Source organism: Ambystoma mexicanum, chromosome 10 (assembly GCF_040938575.1).
Source record: "Ambystoma mexicanum isolate Mex_15411 chromosome 10, UKY_AmexF1_1, whole genome shotgun sequence".
Taxonomy (NCBI): Eukaryota; Metazoa; Chordata; class Amphibia; order Caudata; family Ambystomatidae; genus Ambystoma; species Ambystoma mexicanum.
Genome location: NC_090932.1, coordinates 462,245,049 through 462,268,033, shown reverse-complemented (window position 1 = coordinate 462,268,033; position 22,985 = coordinate 462,245,049). Strand labels below are relative to the sequence as shown.

The window sequence follows — 22,985 nt, the reverse complement described above, 5'->3', positions numbered from 1 at the left end:
CTGTAGTGAGTTTGGTTCCATCACAGGAGTACTGTACCTCTAGCTGCCCCACAAAGACGCTGATGGTTGCCATCTCCACCAGAAGAAATTGATCAAAAAAGGACATATGAAGAAAGCAAGGAGTTAACGTACCCTTGAACTTGCAGGGAGTAGGTCACATTGCCAACAGGGGGCACCACTGGATTCCAGGTCAGCCAATGTTTCATGTTGATGGAAACCATGGAGACATTCAGGGGGGCAGGAAGGGAATCTTGATCTGTGAATGGTGAAAGTCATAGGGGAGCGGCCAAACAGGAGAGAGGAAAGAAGGATGAAGGAACACAAGAGATAAAGTGGGAGGATGACAAAAGCAACCACGGAAAACAAGAAACGTAAAACAGAGTGAGAAGAGAACATTGAGGAAAGCAGCAGGGAAAGGGGAGATGGGAGAAGTGACAGGGAAAAAAAACAACATAACAAGAGTAATGAGGAAAAGCAAGAGTATTAGAAAAGCGGCCGAAATGAAAGACGAAGAAAGGGAAAGCAAGAGAAAACATTCAGATCAGGGAAAAGAAGGAAAAACAGGGTAAAATACATTAAAGATGTCATTATAAAGGAAAACAAGAAAGGAATTGAGATAACAGAAGGTCAAAACCAAGAGTGAAAAGGAATTCAGATGAGTAATGAATGAGAAAGCACGAGTAACAAAGAAAGAAATAGATGAAAGAAAAAGAAGGGAGAGAATATGATAAAAAAAAGTAATTAGTATAGTTTACAAAAAATAATCCAACATCGATTTTGTTGGAAATCAGAATCATGAAACAGTTAAGAATTATCATACCAGTATTTGCAACATGAGGCAATGTGTCATTTAGCATGACGGAGGTGTGACACATGCAGTAGCACAAGGTTTAATACCCACATTGCGATCGATACTGTGTGTGATCATTCATGATGTGAGTAATGTGCATCGCAAGCCTCAAAGCATAAGGCACTTGCCTCAAATAGAGGCAAACCCCTTTTCTCAAATCAAGACATTTCCCTTACCAAGGGTGACCCTTGACCCGTCCCATAAGGTAAGGAGGATGCATAAGAACCACTCCATGTTTTTCTGTATCCACAGATCGGACCTACATTTCACTCTATTTTTTACTGCAGGAAGATGCCGCACGGTGTTTAAGGGAACATGCCGGCATTGGAAGCATCACTGTTTGTTACTGACCTGCGCAAGACCTATCTGGTAACCGTAGTTGCTGTTTTAGGTCCTCAGAAATGACCTGCTCGGTAGGGACACTTCCATGCACTACAGTTGAACCCCCGGAGACCTGCGATAAAAGACCCACCCACCTCATTATAGAACTTCAGGCTCTTCTGGGTAGCCGGCATGGGATCAGTGTGGTAGAGGCTATGCCAAAACTGCTGTGGAGGAACTTAACAGTGGTACATCAGTGACACCCACCTGTTATTTCTATTTGTATTTATTTGAAGAAATGGGATGTCAGTTTCGATCAGAAATGACTCACAATGACACATTCACAGATGGCAGAGCCATTCCCCGAAAGGGTGGCTGTATAATACCATAAAGATGAGAAAAGGTGGTGAGACAGTTTATGAGAATGTGAGCTGAGGGGTACATAGAACAAGGACAAAAAAGAAACAACAAAAGAAAAATATATAAGAATCAGGTGGTCAACAGTGGTATAAAGTTCCAAAAGGAAGAGGACAGAAGAGAGTGTGGACTGGTAAGCCTCAGAGAGACAGTTGGAGAGATGCTTGAGTGCTGTCCCAGTGGAAGCCACATTGATGTGGAGCTCCTCAAAGTACTAAGGGATCTGGTTGACGATTACCCACTCAAGGATCTTTGCACAATGTGGAAAGAGGAACACTGGGCGATAGTTCTCTTGAATGTTTGGGTCAGCTCAGGGTTTCCTGAAAAGAAGTATCCAACTGCAGATTTGAAGAAGGCAGGGAAGGGTTCAGTGGAGAGACAGCGAGGTTGAAGAGCTCAGAGAGATAAGGTCGGTCGATTGAGACTAGGTCTTTGACTGTTTGAGTAGTAAACTGGTCGATAGGAATGCAAGAAAGGTTGACATTGCGAAGGATAGGTGCTAATTCATAGGAGAGGCAGGGGAGAAGTAGTTAAGAGTAGAAGGTGTAGGAAGAAAGGTGGTGGACAAAAGGAGCGTCGGGGAGAGAGAGGAGGGCTGTGAGAATGTAATGAATTTTAGAAATGGTATAGAAAAAGTAGGCAGGAAAGTCATTAGCAGAAAAGGAGGAAGTAATGGATATTCACTTGGGAGGTGTGAGCAAAGCATTGAGGATATATTAACGTTCTCAGTGTATTGGAAAGGGAGGAGAATAGGACTGTGTAGTAGCAGGATGTTGCAATAGTTCAGCGCAGAAAGGGAATTTTTGTAGGCAAGTCGTAGGTTGGGGGTGGGGATTCGCACCAGCATCATAGGTCATGATGCATATTTGTTTTGAGTGTCTGAATCTCTGAGGTGATCCAGGGCTGAGTATAAGGACATACATGTCTGAATGTGCATACAGGACAGTCCTAGTCAAAGGAATTCATCTGTGCATAGTAAAAATCAGAAGACGCATGGTCAATGGAAGAGTCATGAATTGGAGAGAGAGACAGAAGAGAGCTCTTGACATCATCAAGGTAAGGGACGAGAGTCCTGCTTGAAGTTCCTCTTGGTCATTAAAGGGGAGAGCGGGTGAAGGGACTGAGATGTTAAGGTGAACAATGATGTGGTCAGAGGGAGAGGGGTCAATGTAGAGGTCAAAGGAGGATAGCCAGGTAGAGAGAAAAACAAGTTCCAGAGAGTTCCCACCAGAGAAGGTAGGCTGTTGATGGATGCAGTAGAGGGAGTGGTCAGATATGAGTGATTCAAATTCAAGGTAGGAGGCTATGGCAGGCTTGGAAGGTTAAGGTCATCCATCAGTATAATGGGGATGTTAGTAGGAAGTGATTAGAGGAGAAGATTCAGGTCAAGGAAGGACGAGTAGGGAGGAACAAGGGTAGATAGAGAGCCAGAACAGTGAGAAGAGCAGAATAGAGGAGTGGAACATGTATTTTATTTTATTTTTTTGCTTTCAGCGTGAGCCTAGCTCAAGGGTAGTTGAGCGCTCTACAACAGGATTGTGCCAGAAATGGGCTTGCCATTATATACAGTAGTGTAGTTATGTTGGTGGGGAGAGAGGGATTTGTATCATCTGGCAGGTATTGTTGTAAGAGCCACATTTTTAGTGTTTTTAGTATTTCTTATGTAGGCCCAGTGCAAATCCAGTGTAGGAAACATGGGTATTGTCAGAAAATCTGTGTTTCGCTGCTTAATATAATTCATTTAATGAATAACTATCTTAATAAGATAGTGATACCTTCATGAATATCGTGGGTTAATATTCTCTTTTTAAACATGGTGGATAATGCTAAAGTAAAGCTAATATTCACAATTGGATTTGAGTTTTTATTCCCAAAAAAACATTTACCATGACTATTTCTAGAAGAGCTAGCCCCGTGAGGTGCTCAGGAATTCCCCTCCAATTTGTAGACTGCTACCATAGCAGATATTTCAAAGGTTTGGCAAGCAAAACAGGTCTCACTTTGTAACAGCACAAATTAGCTGGGGCATTTTTTGAAAGGGTCCCCCTAGTGCACTATAGATGAATTTAACTTTAGCCATTGTTTTGTAATTCCACAGGATATTTTCTCTTAGCTTCTAATATTTGATTAATTAAGGGGCTACAATAGACCAATGTATAGTATGAAAGGGGTTCCTTTGCACCAAGAAATCTCTTAAAAGGAAACTCACATGAGGTGGTTGTCCATTTGAATTTCAGCTGCTGGGATGTTCGGAAACTGCACAGTGGAATTATACATGCATCTGCCGCAGGACTGGCCGTGATCATTTTACACACAAAGCTAGAAATCAGCCCCGGTATAATCACTGACAGCAGGTGTAACCTCTTCAAGTTGCAATCTACTAGCCTGCCATTACATGTTACTTGCCCCCTCAATTCTCCACATATACAGCCAACCATTTCTTACCAAAAATCAATTTTCAATAGCCAATGGCTAGTGCAAGTTTTGAGGCCCACTGACAATATCTTTTTATCAGCGCAGCATGGGTGGAAAGGGTGTCTGTTTAGCAACAGCACATTCCAGCAGAATCACAGATGGCATTCTGTCACACCTGAAAAACCGGATCTTTGTGATAAAAGGAGTGAATTAACTCTCAGCAAACGTCACAACACCTTCGTCTGTGGTCGTAACTGGAGCTTACTATACAATAAACTTTGTGAAAGTATGACGTGCTCATACTGTGGGTAAACCGTGGTGAGGAGGAGGGGTAGAGTGGGTTCATCAACAGTCTGTTGGATTCCAACAATCACTTTCTTTAAACTTGATAAACAGCAGATGTAATCATGCAGATGCGAAGACCACACAACTCTACAGGTGCAGCAAAATGGTGCCCACAGCCAAAGACCAATGTAGAGCGCAAGTCAATACAGTCAAATACCAAAGAAGCCTAAATACATGGTTCAATTGCAGTGAGGTGTTAAGATATGCTGGCAGTTCATTAAGCAGGTCCTTCCAGGTACGGGCCCCAGCATTTGCAAGGTATGTCAACATTACACTGAACTATGTCCCAACACATACAAAGTGGGACAATGGCAGTTAGACTGCCACTTGGGCTACCAATACATCCTCAGAAAGAAACCCCTTCATGTCCCCACCGTACTAAGTAAGATTAAAACAAAATTTCAATATCAATTATTGGTGCCAGACATCCACCAATCTAACTCCAAATTCACTTTCATTTCGCTGTGCAATATTATGTGCTCCAAATCAGTTTTTTGACAACATTCAGGCTTCCATTTTATAAACACACCCATGGTGGCAATAATCAAACACCAGCCCCTTGCAGCGTCCTTGCAGGCACTGGTCAGCTAGAGTGAATATGTGTGCCATCAAGGCATTGAATATTAAATAGCTTTCCTTAGACTGATGCAAACTGTAAGGACATCTTGTCACGGCTCGCTCCCGTTCCCGCCACTTGGGGGCATGTTTTGGGGTTTCTTCCCTACTGGACATTTCCTCCGAACCTTATGCTACAGTGTCCTGATGAATTGGGAGCGCTAAAACCTTATTTCCCAAATTACTTCCCATCCGGATCCATTCCAGGTTTTTGGCAGCCAGCATGCTACTGCTACTTTAATCAAATGACTATGCTTCCCAGAATGCCTGGCTCACTGCCTCACCTCCTCCCTTGCAGGACAAGGCTGGGTGGAGGATAGGCAACACCTGTGGCTGCAGGTGCAGCAGGCGACACGCCTGAGGGGTGTGCTCGTTAAGCAGCTTTAAAAGCCTCAGTTTGCTTCAGTCCAGCGCTGGTCATTGTTGCAGCGTTCCTGTCGTGACTGGTCCCTTGTTCCTGGTTCCTAGTTTTTGTGCCCAGTTTCTAGTTAGTGTTTCTTGTTCCTTGTCCTGGAATTCGTATTTGTATGCCTAATTGATTTCTGCCTTTTGGAAATCCCTTTCTCCCTTTCTCTGTCTGCAGGCAGCCTTTCTCTGAGCTTTCCTTTTGCTGTAGCCCAATTGCCTGTGTTCACTGTTTCCTAGAAATTGTCCTTTGCTACTGAAAGACTTGTTGCATTAATCTTTCCTTTACAGGTTTAGTTTCCTGCCTTCTCACCTTGGATGGGTGGGAAAGTTTCCCTTTTGATATCGTTTTCACTGCTCCTGATCCTTGCCTTCTATTGGGATCCATGCCATGTTTTCCTTTACACTTTTACATTTATTTCCTATTTTATTATTAGGTGTGGGAAGCTGTTGTAACTAGCTCCTGTGTGATTATCTTTTGTTTTCCACACTGTACTATTCCTTCTTGCCTCTTGACTTGGGTTTAGGTATTTAGTCATCCTCACTCTTTGCCTTTACTGCCTTCTGGGTTCTTGTTTGATTTACAGGGTTGTGGGTTAGTACTGACTTTTGAGTGGTCTTTCCGGTCCTCGTGATTACGGACATTCAAGTGGTCTTTCCGGTCTTCGTGAGTACTGGCATTCATGTGGTCATTCCGGTCCTTGTGAGTACTGTTTCCAAATTCTTTATTCAGTACCGTCTAGAGTGTCAGCTTACACATACTGTCCCTGCTTGCCCTCTACGTGGGCTTAGCGCTGTCAGTATCTGTAATAGCATAGTGGGTAAGGAGTTTGCCGACTTTCCTTTCAGTCATAAGGAGGTTCTAAGTGCTTACCCTACATTCCTTTTCATATAGTGGTATACACGAGTCTTGGGTATTGAATGCACGTTGTTATATTCAAGGTTGTTTACTGTGTATTTTGTGCACATTTCCCCTGCCATATCCATCGCCTTCTTCCTTTCCTAACACATCTAAAGGGTGACTAAACCGTAAAGGACACGGACATCCCCGCCCCGAGAGGGTATCTCCCACAGCACCTGGACGGGTGACACCAGATAGACTGGAACACAGGCGACACGCACAGAGACTGAGTCAACTACCCCAGACAATCCCACCAACACTTCGCCCGCCCCTTAGTTACCGCCAGATACCACAATGTATTTGTCCACAGTAAATGACAAGGCCCAAAGTAAGTCTTTTGAGGTACATGAAAGCATACAGCAATATTTATTGAGTGGAGAACAGACAATATAGGATGAAAAAGCACAGCATGTTACCGAAAAGTGGAAATCGAACTGGGGACTACTTTATTTCTGCTTCCTTCTTCGCAGGACTGAGAATCAGCCTTATACAATACAGAACAAAGACTTTAAGTGTACATTTTCATCAACAGGAGGTTGATTGCAAAAAAATTATAATGGGGAAATGCAGAAAAGAACAGGGACTTCATATGTTACATTGGTACATGAAACCAGCAAAATTGGCTAAAAAGCAAAATTGCATTTTCTCTGATCTCAGCAACAGTGATGAGATGTTCCCATAAAATAACTAAACCAAGATAATTTAGGCTGAGCCATAAACATTATTACAGATTAATTGCACCAAAGGATCGAATGCTGTCTTTGTTTGAAAGCTATGGCCTTGGTAATGAAAGATGATGCCCATTAACAGCTTCCATTGGTTACTGGGTCTATCCAAGATTTCACTAAAAACACAGAAATATATTATGGAATGTAGGCCCACAGTGGACATGCCCAAATTATCAGCAACTCTCAAACAGACTTTCCACTAAGCCAGGGGTGACATTCACGCTTGCAGAGATATAACATCTGGCATATGTTACAGCTCGCTGATATACTCACTTTAGGGGTAGAGAGCTCTGTCAACATATGGCTCTGAGCAACCTAGTTTGAAAGAACTCTCTGACAATAGTGTCATAACAACAGGCCTCTCTGGGGTCCTAAATGGCCCAGCTCTGAAGCCTCAAAGGACTCCCACCATATAGCCTGTTGCCATGCCAGCTAATCGAAGTGTCATTTAATATTGTGTTAAATCCATTAAATCAAAAGTAAAAAATGCTTCTTTGTTACATATAGGATATTAGTACCCGGCGAGGGTCTATCAGATTGTAACAATTAATCTGATTGGCCCTCACCGGGGCATTACCCAACCGAGAATCCCTGGAATCCCGTCCCCGGCAGGGGCTTGTGGCAGCCACTCAGCCAATGTGGAGGCTCGGAATGGGGTAATCCCCTCCCTGAGCCACCAGATGGCTGGAGGCTGCCATCTTCCCGCGCCAGAGATCGAGGTACGTGTTTTTCCATCCTCCACCCCCCCAATCCAAACAATCCCCTCCCCACCTTCACAAAAAAACCCACTTACCTTTGTTTTGGTCCATTTCGAGAGCAGACGCGCTGGGAACACTTCTGTCCCCAGCACATCTGCTCCTGATACGCGACAGGCCATCATGGAAAGGAAGAAGGGACTACACGTAGTCCATTCTTCCTTTCCATGGCAGGCATTTTATTTTTTTGCATTTTCCCTATTTTTTGAATGGTCGCCATGGAAAGGGATCTCCCTTTCCATGGTGGCCATTTTGTTTACCTTTTTCCATTCATTTTGAATGGCCCCCATGGAAAGGGAAAACGGACTTCGTTTCCCTTCCCCGGCAGGCATTTTTGTAAACAAAAAATTCTGTTCTGAAACGCCAGAGCTTTTCAGAACAGAAATAAATGCTTTTAGTACCCCGGTCTTACAGGCCGGGGCACTAATAGCAATAAGCCCCAAGCAAGGGGGGCATTACCACTTCAGGTGCTCAGGGCATATTGATTAATTGTCCTGAATATCTTTAGATAGGAGTGTTGTAGCAACTTACTTTTTTTAATTATTCAGAGTGAAAAACCCCATCAGCTGAATGTAAAACGATAGGTGTACGGTATTTAATATGAAAATTATATTAAAGTAGATATATCTGCACAGGTAAGTCACACATCATTGGTTCATATATCCTCACGCATGTGCCGCTTAGGCCGAGTAACTGAGATGGGATTAGAATCTTCCAGTGACGGTATCGGAGAATAAAAAGCAAAACATCTGTCAAATGCACATCAGATGTCATGCTGAGATGAGACTATAGTTATTTGATTCACCTGAGTGAGAACAATCTGGCAAACGAAATAGTAACTTAATCAAATATGTGAGACATGTTTTAAAATATCCAGGACATCACATCAAATGGGAGGCATACTGGGTTAGCATATTACTCCTTTTGGAATGCCCTCTTCATTAACACTGAATGAGTACAAAGGGGGATGCTTTATTGCGATGTCACTTTTGGAACACTGTATAATCAAAGACTAACCAATTAAAATGATAATTATAATTGTTCTTTCATAACCACTTAATACCGGGGACCAGTTTCTAAGCGCAAGCCAGAGATTCAAACCTGTGCTGCTATGTGTTGTCTTGCTTCCAAGACAAACGTGTTGAACCTGAGCTAACCTCCAGGCCTTGAGATGATACACGCCTCTAAAGGGAGTGGTCGCTAATCTATAAAACTCCAAACCCATAGATTGAATGCACTGACTGAAAGAAAGGGATAGAAAGAAGAATCGACGGAAGAAACGGGAAAATAGCTTGCTTTCCTTCAGACACATTTTTGGATGGCTGGCAGACCATTGGGGGAAGCTTAACAACCCCAGACCTTCCTCAGTGGATAAAGAAAGCAGATAGAAGGCGAGAAACCAGGCTGTGGAGGGAAGTTCACCCTCCATGCTGATTGATGCAAAGCTGTTACTAGGGGGGATAATTGAACTAGTCCTTGAGAAGGTACCCAGCTATCTTAGACAGCAAAAGAAAAGACATTCCTGTGGAATTATAAGGCTTTTGGGAAAAATTATTCGATGGGGTGTTATACTCTAAAGGGCAATAGATGAAATCCCAGCATTTTTTATTAGTGAAAGTACTGAAGGCAGAATATCAATCAAACAACGCATTTATAAAGCACGCTTTCACCATAGGCCTCATCACATTGTCTAGATGCATGGAAGGAGAGAACACACAGTTTAGGCAAACAAATGGGTCTTTAAGCTATGCTTGAACAGACCAAAGTCTTGCAGGTGGGGGATCCCTACTGGCAATGCATTCCAAAGCTTTGGGCCCGAAATGGAAAAAGCCTGGCCGCCTACCCTCTCCCGATGATAGACAGGTATCTTAAGAAGCACTGCACATATGGAGCAGAGTGCACGGCCTGGACAGCATAACTGAATTTTTTCCTACAAGGCAGAACAACCCTGCCCATTCAAAGCCTGATGAAGTGAATTCAGGCTGGGCCGGGCAGCCAGTGAAGATCCTGCTGCGCGTTGGAAACATGGTGCCCAAAAGGAATACCCTTAATGAGGGCAGGCCACAGCATTTTTTCAATGCCTGCAAACTATGCAATAAATACGCTGGTTGAGATAAGAGTTGCATTACAGTAGTCCAGGTTACCGTTCTGACAAGCCGCCACCACTTGCTCATGGAGATCCTCAGGGATATGAGGGAGAATATTACTAAGTTTTTTTTAATATCAATTAACTGTACATCTTGGAACATTAGTTAATATTTCAGAAGTGTACGGGCTTCTGGAAATTTTGCATTTGACAAAGCAGACCCAAATGGTGTGTCGGTGGGGAGATACCCGACACCATCTATGTGCAATAGTCAAGTACAGAGAGAGAGACACATAATCTCACTTTGTACATGCCTTGGAAAATAATGTAGTAGCTCTGTAATAAAGCCAGGGAATAACTTCAGAGTTCTGTTACTGGCACCGAACCACACAAGAGAAAGGGAAAGAGTTTGAATGCCACCCGTTTTTGAAAAATGACAAATGTGCACTGCCTACATATTAATGAAATGCAAACACCATTGAAGGGAACAAAGCAAATATACATGTTAGACAGAGATTTTTCTTTTTGTAAGTGACTTGCATGCACTTGTTTTTAAATTTAGTTTCCTAAAATGATGTTTTTAATTCGAACAGAGTTGTAATATATACTTATTCATATAGATTACTTCACGTAAATATAGTTCCAATTCAATTGTAATATAAAGAAAAAGTCGATTCAGTGTTCATTTTCTCAGACAGCGTGTGCTATTTATTAATAGCCTGACTAGTCAGTGCCCAATCAAGTATTGCCAATGCATTTCAGACTTCCGTCCATCGTCAGGGCCTTCAGGCACTGTAAAGTTACATCTTCCGAAAGGAACGGAAAGGGGAAAGAAAAGGTTGGCTAGGAAGGAGCAGGTGTAAGTACTGAGTGGGGCTAGAATGGGGTTTTAGGTAACCAAAAGCAAACAGGGCCACAAATGGCTTGGTCGAAGGATCCCTAAGTTTGGAAGCAGGAGTAAGATGAAGGGTCAGTACAGCGAGATCCTCTTTGCTACTTGGTCCCTTTGCAGCAGAGGCCTGGCCAGGATGCCTGGAGGGACTCACTAACAAGGAATACAATGTGTCACATAACTCTGTAGGAGCCAATCAGAGTTTTCAAGGGCCAAATGAGCTTTGTTTTTGAAGCAGGACCCTCAGATCGCTGGGAATGCAGGATGTCGCAAAAGACTACTGTACATGTTATGTGATCAGATGACCCTCTGCAAGCCAATCAAGATGGCTTCCAGACTTCCCAGTGAGGTTGCAGATGGGGTAGAGCGTGTTGTAGGCCCAGGGTGATTTGCTTTTGAGGCAGGACCCTGAGATCCTGCACAGGATCCTCTATGATCCTCTATGAATGAAAGGTGTGGAAACAATCACTTTAAAATAAAAATTATGTCACATTTATGGTCACATAATCCCCTGGAGGCCAATCGGAGAGCTCGAAGTTGATTCCAGAATTACAGACAGGATGCAGACCGGATATTGTGTCTGGTAGGCCCAGGGACCTTAGTTTTCAGGCAGGACCCTCGGGTGGTGCACTGGATTCTCTGGGAATGCAGGACGTGGCAACAAATTCCAGTCACTTGATGTTGTCACACACGCCTCTCAGAGTGCTCAAGGTGGCTTGCAGACTTCTAGCCAAGATGCAGGCAGGTGTGGGTTTTGCAGGGGGATACCCATTGATGAGGGTGTAGTGGCTGGCTATTTTCAGAGATGGTAGATTGTGGACGAAGTGGTTACTAATCATCTGCACAATCTTAACTTCTGGGATGTTAATGCCACTCCAGTTACTCGAGGCATTCCTGATGCTGGTAGCCATTATGTGTAAGTCCTGAAAACCATTACCAGTGTTGAAGAGTATCAGGGACATTATTACAAGGGATTGGAAGTAGCCTAAGAAGTTGGACATTCCATGGTGTGGTATAAGCTTTATCCACTTCAGGGCTCCCATTAGGAATTCCCAGAGATCCCGAAGGTGGACTTTATTCTTTCCTCCTTTTTGAGGTGAATGTTTGTGGCAAAGGAGTATGCAGCCTCACATGATCTTGTTGACAGAAGGGTGAATCTGCACTTAAAGGGGTGCAGCAAATCCTCAAACAGTCTGCTAAGGACAGGCACATATGCTACCTATCCTACTTAGTCTATCCTCCTCTAAGACTTTCAGTCCTTACTTCCCCATTCTAAGGGAATGCTAGTAATATGTGGACCTGCTTTTGAAATAGTGAGATTTTCCAGTGGTTCAGCCAGGAGGCAATACTGGCTCAGGCATTGGAATGGCAAGGCATCTCAGAAGACCATCCAGATGTCTCGGGAGGATAGCTCAGGGGAAACATGCTTGCCTTGAAAGCAAGGCGACACAGAGCACCACAGGTTCAATCCCCAGGTCTGTGCTTAGAAACGTATGGCTATTAAGCACATTATAAATAACCTATCATATCATACCCTTTCTGGGTCAGATGCTGTTTGGGTCCAAATTTAATGACCGGGAAGAGAGGACAATGATTTGAGTACGCCACCCAAGCAAAAATCTACTCATCCTAAAGCTACCTACCAGTATCAGTCCAGAAGGTCCTTCTAAGCACAGAGGCTCCATGTAGGGTGGGCTCTGTAAGAGGGGAGCATTTAAGCCTGTCAAGCCTACAGCGAACCCACCCTCAACTTTCTAATGCCTGGGACACAAAGTCCCACATGTCATCTCCACTGGGGGGCTGCCTCCAACTTTTTATCACAGTTTGGGAAGAAGATTTTGGAGATGCCTGGGCATGTGGCATTATGCGCTGTCCTACTTCATCGAGTTGAGGTCCTTTCTGCCAGACTCAGGGTGTTGGTCAACCCTTAGCCCAGGTACCTTCTAAAGAGACTGGTCCAACAGGAGAGAATTCTTCAGCTCCTACACACATAGGCAATCTGGCCAATATCCAAATCAGAGTAAGGAGAAGGGATGTACTCCATCCTTTTTCTGGTGGAGTGGCAACCAATTATGGACATGAAGTCAAATGATTAATCAAGGCAATCCACTTCAAGGTGGAGACCCTCCAGGGGATCATTCCCATGATTGCAAGAGGGCACCTTGATAGTCTCCATGGAGGCCTAGTTCCATATCCCTACCCTTCAGGGTCACTGAACATTCATGATATTTGCTTTTAGTGGCAGATCACGTTCAGTTCCAGCATTTATCTTTTGGATTTTGCTCAGCTCCTGGGTGTTCACAAAGTTTCTGACCCACATGGTAGCAATGTTGCATGCCAAATGCTTCTGTCTCCATCCTTACCTGGGTGTGTGTCTCGTCCATGTCCCTACATCATCCATCGCTTGCAAGATCATGACTATGTTGCACACCCCTTCTGGAGAGGTTTGGCTGGTGTGAAACATCATGAGGTAAGACACAGACAACAGATTCAGCTTTCTAAGAAAAAAAGCTTTATTTACTTTAAATGTCAGGATTGAGTAGGGCCTAACTTTCTCTATGCTAAGGTGGGATTTCCCTACCGAAAAGAAAACTAAGGATAGTCAGTGTCAGTAAGTTCATAACCTTGTCTTTCCCTCACAACTAAATCTATACAATGGGCCTCATCACGAGTCTGGCGGTAACCCTTAAATGCGGCGGCAGCGCTATTACCGCTGTATTTAAGGGTCCGCCAGATCATGTCTTTGGCGGATTAAATCCGTGGAAATTTGCCGATTTTCTGCGAAATCCGCCGGCGGTAATAGCGCAAATTTTCCCCATTGGGCGCTATGGGGAATGAGGAATTCCCGAATGGGCCCAATGGGGAATGGGCAATAACCCTTCCACCAAACCCGTGATCCGGCACTAATAGCGCCAGGGGGGTTGGCGGTAGGGCTATTAGCGCCGGCGCTAATAGCGCCGGCGTTACCGCCCAACTCGTGATGAGGCCCTATGTGTAGTAGGGATGTCAGCAGCAACATAAATAGTGTTCAAACTAAAGTTCTGAGCTTCTTCCTGCTCTTTGGCTTTTTCTCAGCTTGCCCTTTCCCAAGTTTAGAACAGTTCCAGAAAGACGTTGGGGTTGCCTTCCCTAGAGTTCAACACAGTTTAATAGTTCCACAAAGACCTCAGATTTCCATTGCCCAAGGGTTCAACACAGTTCATAAAGTCTTGGGAGATCCTTCCCCAAGACGCAGACTCTTTCAGTTTACAAAACCCAAAAGACAGTTCAAATCTTTTAACTTTCAAAACAGTACCAGTTCAACTTTTTGTTCTTTCCGGCTTTTCAGTAGTTCACACAAAGTGCTCTGTTCTATATTTACCATTTACTTCAGCAATTGTTATTACACACATGCTCCTTTGCAGTTAGTTTGCTTGGCTCTTTTCCAAATAGGGGTTGCTCGGTCAAAGCACAGTTGTTGATCAACAAGGTCCACCCATTATAGGTCATGCCACCGATAACCCTGCTTTCCTTGTGGCTCTTCAAGTAGGGGTCACTCGGTCTAAACGCAGTTGTTGGACCACACAGTCCACCCATTACAGGTCATGAAACCGACAACCCTGTATACCTCTGTGGTACTTCTGTATTCTTCAGTTTCTGGCCAGTGGTCGAAGTGTACGAAAAGAAGTAGTGGAGCTATGTTCCCTGCTGGCCTGCACCACTCCCCACAGACCCCACAACCGCGCCCCGTCCCAAGCACAATAAAAAACCCAAAACACATGTGCCTGCTCTTTAAGGAAACGTCCTGTGCAGTGCACTGAAAGTGCAAGTTCCAACCTCTTCCTACACTTTTGTTTTAAAAGGAAACCTTTCCGGAACGGTTTCTTTTTAAAATAAGAGTATAGGAACAGTAAAACTTAATTAAAAGAAGTAGAGGAGTACCTCTCCTGACCGCTCCTGCCCACTTCGACTACTGGCTCTGGCCAACACAGGTTTTTTTCCCTCTTTTCCTCTTTTCCTCTTTCAACCTGTAGTGCTGTGGATTCTTGTATATTGGATCAATACTTATTTCACCTTCTTCTTGGCAGTCTTTTTGGCTTGGCCACAACTTGTATCTAATACAGTTAATTCCTTGATAGTTATCCCTTATCCTCCCTGGCAGTCTTCTAGACTTTGCCACAGTTGGTATCACATACAATTCACTCTGTGGTTTTTAGCCCTTTTTTCCCTTCGCAGTCTTCTACGCTTTGCCACAACCAGTATTTCATAGAATTCACTCTGTGGTATGTTGCCCTTCGCACCAACTTGCCTTCACTTCATTCATAAATACTCGTAATGCTTCATTACTTGCTTTGGATTGCTGTTGTATTCAAAACATACTCATCATATCCTTTAGTTAGTTTGGTATTCAATAATGCTCTTTGCACCTTTCAAAATTACTTCATTTGCTTTGTAAACACGCTCATCATAGCTTTCAGTTAGTATGGTATTCAATAAGGATTGTTCTACCTTTCAAAAGTACTTATACTTGGTAGCTTGTTCGTTATTCACAGTCATCGCATTTGACCTTCTGTACAATGTGCAATAAGATGCATTTCGCTACCTTTTCTTCAGAGCTCTTCGTTATAAATTGCCTGGTATTGTTCTTTCTTCAGTTTCATTTGCATTGCGTACTCCACTGCTACTATTACTGCTATCATTGTATTTACCCCTTTGCCTTGTCGTCCTCTACAGGTCCTGTATCCCAGATTCCCTACCAAGATAGCAATAGGAGGTGTGTCAAGTAGCACTTCCGCCAGGGGGAAGCCACTCCATTATGTAGCAGAAAACCTACCAGTGGTTTTGTTCCTACTAGTGGACAGTGTACTTCTGCATGCTCTTGAGAGACTCTTGGCTCGCTGTGATCCATGACAGCTGCACTCACCAGTAATCGTTCGCTCATTCAGGCTTCTCAGTTCACTTCTCTTTGCTCCGCCTTCCCGTGGGATCCCCAGTGGGCAGCGCTCACCATCCTCAGTAGTTTGCAGCCCCGCTCTCCCACAGCGAGAGCTGTTGAGAGCCTCTCTCGCTCTCTCAGTGACCGGAAACACCTTGGAGGCTTCGGTGCCAACCAACTCATGCTGTGGGCCTCAGGGAGGAGGGACTGCAGGAATCTCTACCAGCCTTGGACCCGGCATCTCCCTCGTACTTCTGCTTACCCTGGCTTTCCTCCAGCCGGTTCCTCTCCAGCCTGCTCCGCTTCCATATACTGCATCCTTTACTTCAGGTTGTCTCTCCCGCTCGCTCTTATACACCTAGGACTTGTTAACAGGCTGCAGGTGCAAGTTCTCCACATTATTTGCCTGACCTTGGTGAAGCCTATTATTAGGACATGTCTGGCTTTTGGAGTTGAACTCAAAAGCCCTCTTCCTCGTGTCAGTACCAAAGTGGTGGGAATGCAGGGAAGTGTGCATAACTCCTAGTTGTTACCTCCCCGTCCCAGTCTTAAGGTGAAAAGACTGTGAGACATTTTGGTCGGAATAAAGAGGCAATGACTGACAGTAGCCTACAAAGGCAGGGGGAATATGGGATTCATGTTGACATGGGAAAGGGGGATACCATGTCTCACTCAAATGAGGATAAATTCTCTAAGTTGATCGCTTCCTCATCTTGGTATAACCACAGCATCTCTGAGGGTCACTTTGAAAAGACGAAAAGAGATGAGGTTGCCAGTAACCTACAAAAGCTGTTGGGACAGAGAGTTCATGGTGAAAAGTGAATGGGGAATACCATGTCTCACCCCAGGACGGCCTCTCCCCACTCCCTGAAGTTCCTCCACCCAGATGATCCTCCCTCACATATCCACCACCAGGGTCGGGATCCAAAAGCGTTGGCCTTTCCCTGGCCACCTGTGCAGAGTGTTAGGCAGAATCCTGTGCAGTTCCCTTAGGGCGCACTACAGAGGATTAAGACTACAGGTATATGCAAGAAAATACCCTTTGGTATCAGTCTGTACCACAAAGATTTAGTTGGTAGCTGTGGCTAAGCAGTCAGACTTATTTCAAGAAGGAGATGAGCAGTATTCAGGGTTTACACATTACGACTACAATACTATGGAACAAGGAAACACTGACCAAAGCTTTGTATCAAAAAGAATATATATATTTATTTTACACACTCTGATGTTCACACACAAATCACCATTATTAAAGCAAGTTAAAACAGTCCAGAAAAGTATACACAACTCCCTATTTAAATTGTAGACAAGTTTGAGCAAGAGTGAAAACTGAGCAAAACGGCACAGTGTAAACCAAGCAGAAATGGCACTCTGACAATTTCTCAGAAGGGAGGGAAAGGACACGTTATACAGGTTTAGACTCTTTAACACACCAGCAACACTTCCCAAGTAAATTGTGAACAAGTTAGGCAAGGCAGTACTTTAGCATGTGCAATACTGAGGTGAAAACCAAGCAAAAAGGCACTTCACAATATTAAAAAGGAGAAGGAAAAAGGTGGTTATAAGAGTTAGGTGCACCAACACATTTGTAGGTGAGAAGCAATCTAGAGAAGACAGTTGTAACAGCTTTAACCAGAGTCAATAGGCCTGTGCCAGAGTCAATGGTACAAGGCAATGTGCCCTGGATCAACCGTTCTAGTATCTGCAGTCAAGTCTTTGTTTAACGATTTGAAAAGGCGGTTGCAGAAGGTAAAAGATAATGTTAGACAATAGGGGTGGCCAACCCAGTAGGTAAGTAAAGGATTTAAAACACCTTTAGTAATACCCAATGAAACGGGAGGCCTGGCGGAACAATGTACCTTGAAAGTGGAAGAGGCTCCTGCAGTGCCGGTAGTTCCTGGCAGTTCCTGCAGTTTGGGAGATCCAGCAGAGGAAGAGAGGCTCTCGTCGTGGAGGAAGTTTCGATTTACTGCACTGCCCAGGGATGAAGCCAGCAGCGGTGCTACCAAAATGAATAAAAGGTTCGCTCCTTTAAATCGCGGTCGTGGTGGACGGGTGCCTGGCTATCCGGTCTCCGAGAGCAGGGCACTGGTCATTCGTCCAAGGCAGGTCCTGGGAGGCGATTGGTGAACTGGTTGGCCCCACCAGCTCAAGGGAAGAAGACTCTTGCAGAGGAAGATCTTCTCAAGTCGTTGGAGAAAAGTGGTGAGGATCTGCAGCAGGGCTTCACCGGTGGTTCAGTCATAGCAGGAGTCTTCAGCTTCTCTCCTCTTCGGTTTCTTAGTTCCAGTGGCGATGTCTTGTCCTCCAGTCCTCAGGACCGTGCTTTTATGCAGAAAGACCCCCATTCATACAGCCTAGCTGTCACTCACACAGTGGGGTGGCTCTCCTGGCAGGAGAACCCCCCAGCCTATCAGGGCAGAGTGCGACTTGGGTTGCAAAGGCAACTGTATCTAGGGTGCCTATTCCCCCTCCCACACATCCTGTCTACCCCAGACTCAGCGGCGCCGAGAGCAGGGCTTCTGTGCAGAAGCCCGCCAAAAGGACGAACAAACGATCCCCGACCTGGGTTAGGATTTCAGAGAAAGACACAAGAAAGAAATATTATTAAAGTTCTGGCAATAAAAAACTACCGGAGTAAAGTTAATATTAAAATAAACCGGCGGGATGTTCGAGGCTGTCAGTAAAAGTGGTAGCCTCGAACAATCGGAAAATCCCATAGGAAAATATTCGCGGTCAAATATTTATGGTAGTAACCACTGCCACCAGCCTGAAACTTTGGAGAGAGGGACTGTACAGTACCCCCTTGAAAATGAAAGTGAGGGAAAAACTATTAACCCTTTCCAGTACCTCCATAGTGAGATGGGTTGTACTGGTTTAGTTCATAAGTATTGACTAGTAAAGTCAATGGGGACTTTACATACCCTGGGAGACAGTAGTCAGTCCCAGGGTATGGAGTCTATGTTTGGGGGTCGCTATGACACCCCTGTGGTACGGCACGGAGGGTGCTGTGTACCACACATGTTAAAAAGATGATTCATATGATGGTGAGAAAACCCCCCATAGACCATAAGCACACAAGATAGCCCAAAACACACACTAGCAATCTGTCTAAGAGTGGGAAAAAAGGGTCTCACTCTTAGCAGGAGAAAAAAATAAATCCTTCAAATCCAGCAAAGCTGCTGGGGGACTCTATAGGTAAGGGAAATTAGCCTTAGAAGAGAATTCTCCCTAACACAGAGGATGTCAGGGAAAAAGAAGTGAGGACGCCCTCAGGCTCCTCCCACTGGGTACTGAACCTGCGGAAGTTCTGGATCCCACCGAGGAAATTGAGTTTATAGGAAGGCTCTTGAATGCCAGTGAGGGGTGAGTATCTCTGCCTCTCCACTGGGCCCCATAGTGCAGAGCAGGCTCTTTGACTTGTTGAGGAAGGGCGAAGCCTCAGATCACCCTTGATTTACCGTCCGGGGGGCCATGGTAGCATTGTTTTTGTGGCTCCGCCTGAATCTTCTACTGCCCCACATGCTGTCCCACAAGGATTATGGCTCAAATGATTACTCTAAGATCATCAGAGTCCCCCTCCCCACATCAGAGAGAGAATGTTATGGATTACCACCTTCTTCATGGCTCCCCATTGGACCCCCAACGCCTGAGCCTCACAATAGTTGCTGGTCAATTGTGCTGGGTTGCCACCCTGAGCTCAGTCTCCTTCCAAGGGAGATGGACCAGGAAGTCAGGAAAGAGATCCTTAAACTGGAGAGTGATTCCTGATATTCTGAGGGCTGTACTCGCTCTTGCCTCACAGATCAGAAGGAGGGCATTCTTGGTTCACACAGATAACCAGATGACAGAGGCCTATGTCAAACAGCAGGGGAACAGGGCAAGGTAAGATAAGGTATTAAATGATAACATTTCATTATAATTCTGAAAAAGAAAATGTTGAAATCTATGTACAGTTACTACAAGGCTAAATACAAAGATATGCCCAAATAAATGTCCTCTCTAAGCAAAACAATGCTTTTAATCAGTCACATTACTAAGGAAAAGGTAAAATGGCCTACACATGTTTCACACAGTGGGATAGCCTTATAATATTCACGCATCGATAATTTGCCAAAAACACAGTTATTGTGAATAAATACATCACACATGAATTTAGAAGTGAAATACCCAAAAATACTTTTATAGATGTCAACATTAAGTTAAGTAGGAATTCTGCGGGAATAATATGGACATGCTAGAACGAATGACAGATAACAGTGGTCTTACTCCAGTAAATCTGACCTATGTTCCTGGATTTCATTTATTTAAATACTAGCACATGTTTTGTAAAAATGAACATGTATAAAAAGAAACATATACAATCATATCACACATACAAAACAATTATATCATGTACTCATTTATTAATATCTTTGAATAATTTGATATAAATAACAATGTTGAATCGAAGATAAATGTAGTATTATGTTGTTGTATATGATGATATGCGGCACTGGCTGCAGATTATAGATACAAAGTTTTATTTAGTCCACTTGTATTTCTCTGAACATATGAGTGTGTTACTGTGATCAGATTAAACATAACAAAACCCTTGAAATTCAACAGATGTGGAAAGTGATGTCCATCTTAACTCAGCGTCCCCCGGTAGATTCCCCATGATGTAATTTGTATGTCATCATGAATCCCTTCTGTTATATTATGTATGTATGGGGCTTTGTAACGGGGGGATGCTGATTCAAGAATGGTCATCACTTCCCACATCTGCTGAATTTCATGGGTTTTATTGCATTAAATCTGATCACCGTAACTTTCTCTTATATTGTTTCACTGAATTTCAAGGGTTTCATTAGAATATAATCGCCAAGAACATGAGTTTGCGGTTATCATGCCTTAAATTTCTCTTGCTTTCAAGACAGTAACATACATCTAATATTGGTTAGAAAACATTATTTTATTTAAACAATTAGAATTAAGCCATTTATCTAATTGTTCAAATGAAAATTACAAGATCATTCATAATTCTGTTTATTAAACAGGAGATTCTTATTTTATCAGTATTAGTAACCAAACAAATACAGAAGAAATATTAAGAAGGAGTACCAGTCCAACATACTTACTAGTTTAATGAAAACGCACATACATATATCCTTATTCTTTGAACAGAGATTACTCTCCCAGGTCCAGCTTGAGTCTTTCCTCTCTTCTATCACTCTCTCTACTTGTGTTGTTCCACAGTGGTCTTACCTTTCTCCCTGGCTTTTCAACCACTACCTGGCACCTCCTGCTCACTGCATCGCTACATTCTTCTCTAACTTTCAGTGTTATGCGGATGACATCCACCTTTCCTCAGCCATCTCTGCTCCTTCTCTCATTCCAGACTGTCCGGCTGCAATTCAGGAATGGTGTGCCGCAAATGATCTCTGTCTTAATACCATTAAGACTGAGATCATCCTCATTGGGACACCAGCTCTCTCCTTTCCTCTCTCTCTTTCTTGCCGCCCACCCTGGGCCCTCTTCCTGCTCCTTCATGTGAGGCAAAGAATCTTAGTGTCATCTTCAACTCCACCCTCTCCTTCTCTCCTCACATTTCCAACATCTCTGAGAAGTCACACTATCAGCTGTACCTCCGCAGAGGTATTCTGCCTTTTCTCACTTTCTCCCAGAAGCTCAATGTCTCCAGAGCCCTGGTCCTCTCTAGGCTTGACTATTGCAACAACCTCTTTCTGAATCTGCCTGTCTCTACTCTTTGACCTTAACAACTTATCCAGAACACAACTGTGAGTCTTGTCCTTCGCCTCAAGCCCAGGGATCGTATATCTCCAGCTCTGAAATCCCTCCACTGGCTCCCTGTGACTGCAAGGATCAAGTATAAGACCCTGTGCATCATCCACAAGGCTTTGTGGGGCCTGGGACCGCACTACTTCCAACTTTCTCTTCCTAAATATCTTCCTTTGAGCCCTCCACCTATCCACTTCCAACTCTCTGAGGGTCAGACACTTCTCCAAGCAGAGAGTGGGTGGTAGATCTCTTTCCTCAGCTAGGGTCTCCCTCTCAAACTTGAGCAGAACCAGCTCCTGTTCTGGAAGCAACTCAAAACCTTCTTTTTTGCTTCCGCTTTCTCACTTCCTCTCCCTTGCTGATGTCCCTGACTGCTCCGCACACTGGTCACCTGGCCACCCACTGAATCGCAGGCCCAGGCTCCTGCATGTTCAGTTGCCCTTGCACTGCCTTGGGGCTCCCCCAGCACTTAAGGGTCTTTATCTGCAATCCTACAGTCCCTTTTCTCTCTGCACTTATGAGCCACCCTCCGGCAGCACTTATTGAGTTACCTGCACTTCTCCCACCCCCGCAACCCCCGCAACCCCTGGCACTTCTCCCCTCCCTCCTTCCCGCACTTGCGCAATCTGAATGACACAAGGCCTGGTAAGATCATTTTTTTGTCCTCCTTCTGTCCCCCTTCTTTGTCTTGTCGCGCCTAGAAACACTTGTGTACAGGCGCATTATAAATGACTTACCATATCATGTCATATCTGCTATACCTTAAGAAGCATTATTCAAAATATTGTCAATAGATTGTGAAGACACTGTTATGCATAGTATTCTGAATGCTATCATGATATGCCCAATACATTTCACAATAAGAAGACTTTATAATAAAGGTGCAAACCTTAGTACACTACTAATCTATATTTGTTTAATTATCCGTATATATCATATTATTTGTCTTTCCGATCTAGTATTGCCATGAACCTAACGTAGCTGACTACTGATCGGTCAGGAATTGAAGGACGCCTACAATAGGGTGACTTTCCTCCCAAGAGTGCAGTCTTTGCAAAGCGTAAACAAGATGCGATGGCTGGGGACACAGGTGAAAAAGTGGGATGGAGATAGCCTGAACCACTCCCAGGCTGTGGGAAGAATGGAAATAAATTGAGATAAGTACTGAATCTGTTACCAGAAGAGTTCCCCCCTCGGGTCCCACTGTCCTTCCTAGATGCTGAGAAAAAAAACACAGATAAATCTATAGAGAAATCTCCTCCCACCAGCAATCAATGTCCATAGGCCATCAAAACTGCCCGATGAATAGTTGCCAAGCAGACGTAAAAAGAAAAAGAAAAACAAATCACAAAAAATGCAAGGACCTATATCCGGGCGGCTGAGGTTGGAAACTAAGGGACGGTAATTAAAAAAAACAAAACAGGTTCCAGAAAGCAAGCCATGTCCAAATCGCAATCATAGGTAGTGTCCAATACCAAAGTTCCAAACCCAGCAGGAACTATGCAAGAAACAATCCAGAGAACAGGCAGGGTTCAAGGGGTTAATCCAAAAGGCAATCC

General features: G+C 44.1%; 1 protein-coding gene across 1 annotated transcript in view; it reads right to left on the bottom strand.

Moving 5' to 3' along the window:
* IL20RB (interleukin 20 receptor subunit beta) overlaps nt 1-22,985 on the bottom strand; it is a 315,418-nt gene that overhangs the window by 232,829 nt on the left and 59,604 nt on the right. The window contains exon 2 of the mRNA XM_069618033.1: nt 133-256. Within this exon, the coding sequence (XP_069474134.1) occupies nt 133-256 (124 nt within the window). The remainder of the gene's footprint in view (nt 1-132; nt 257-22,985) is intronic.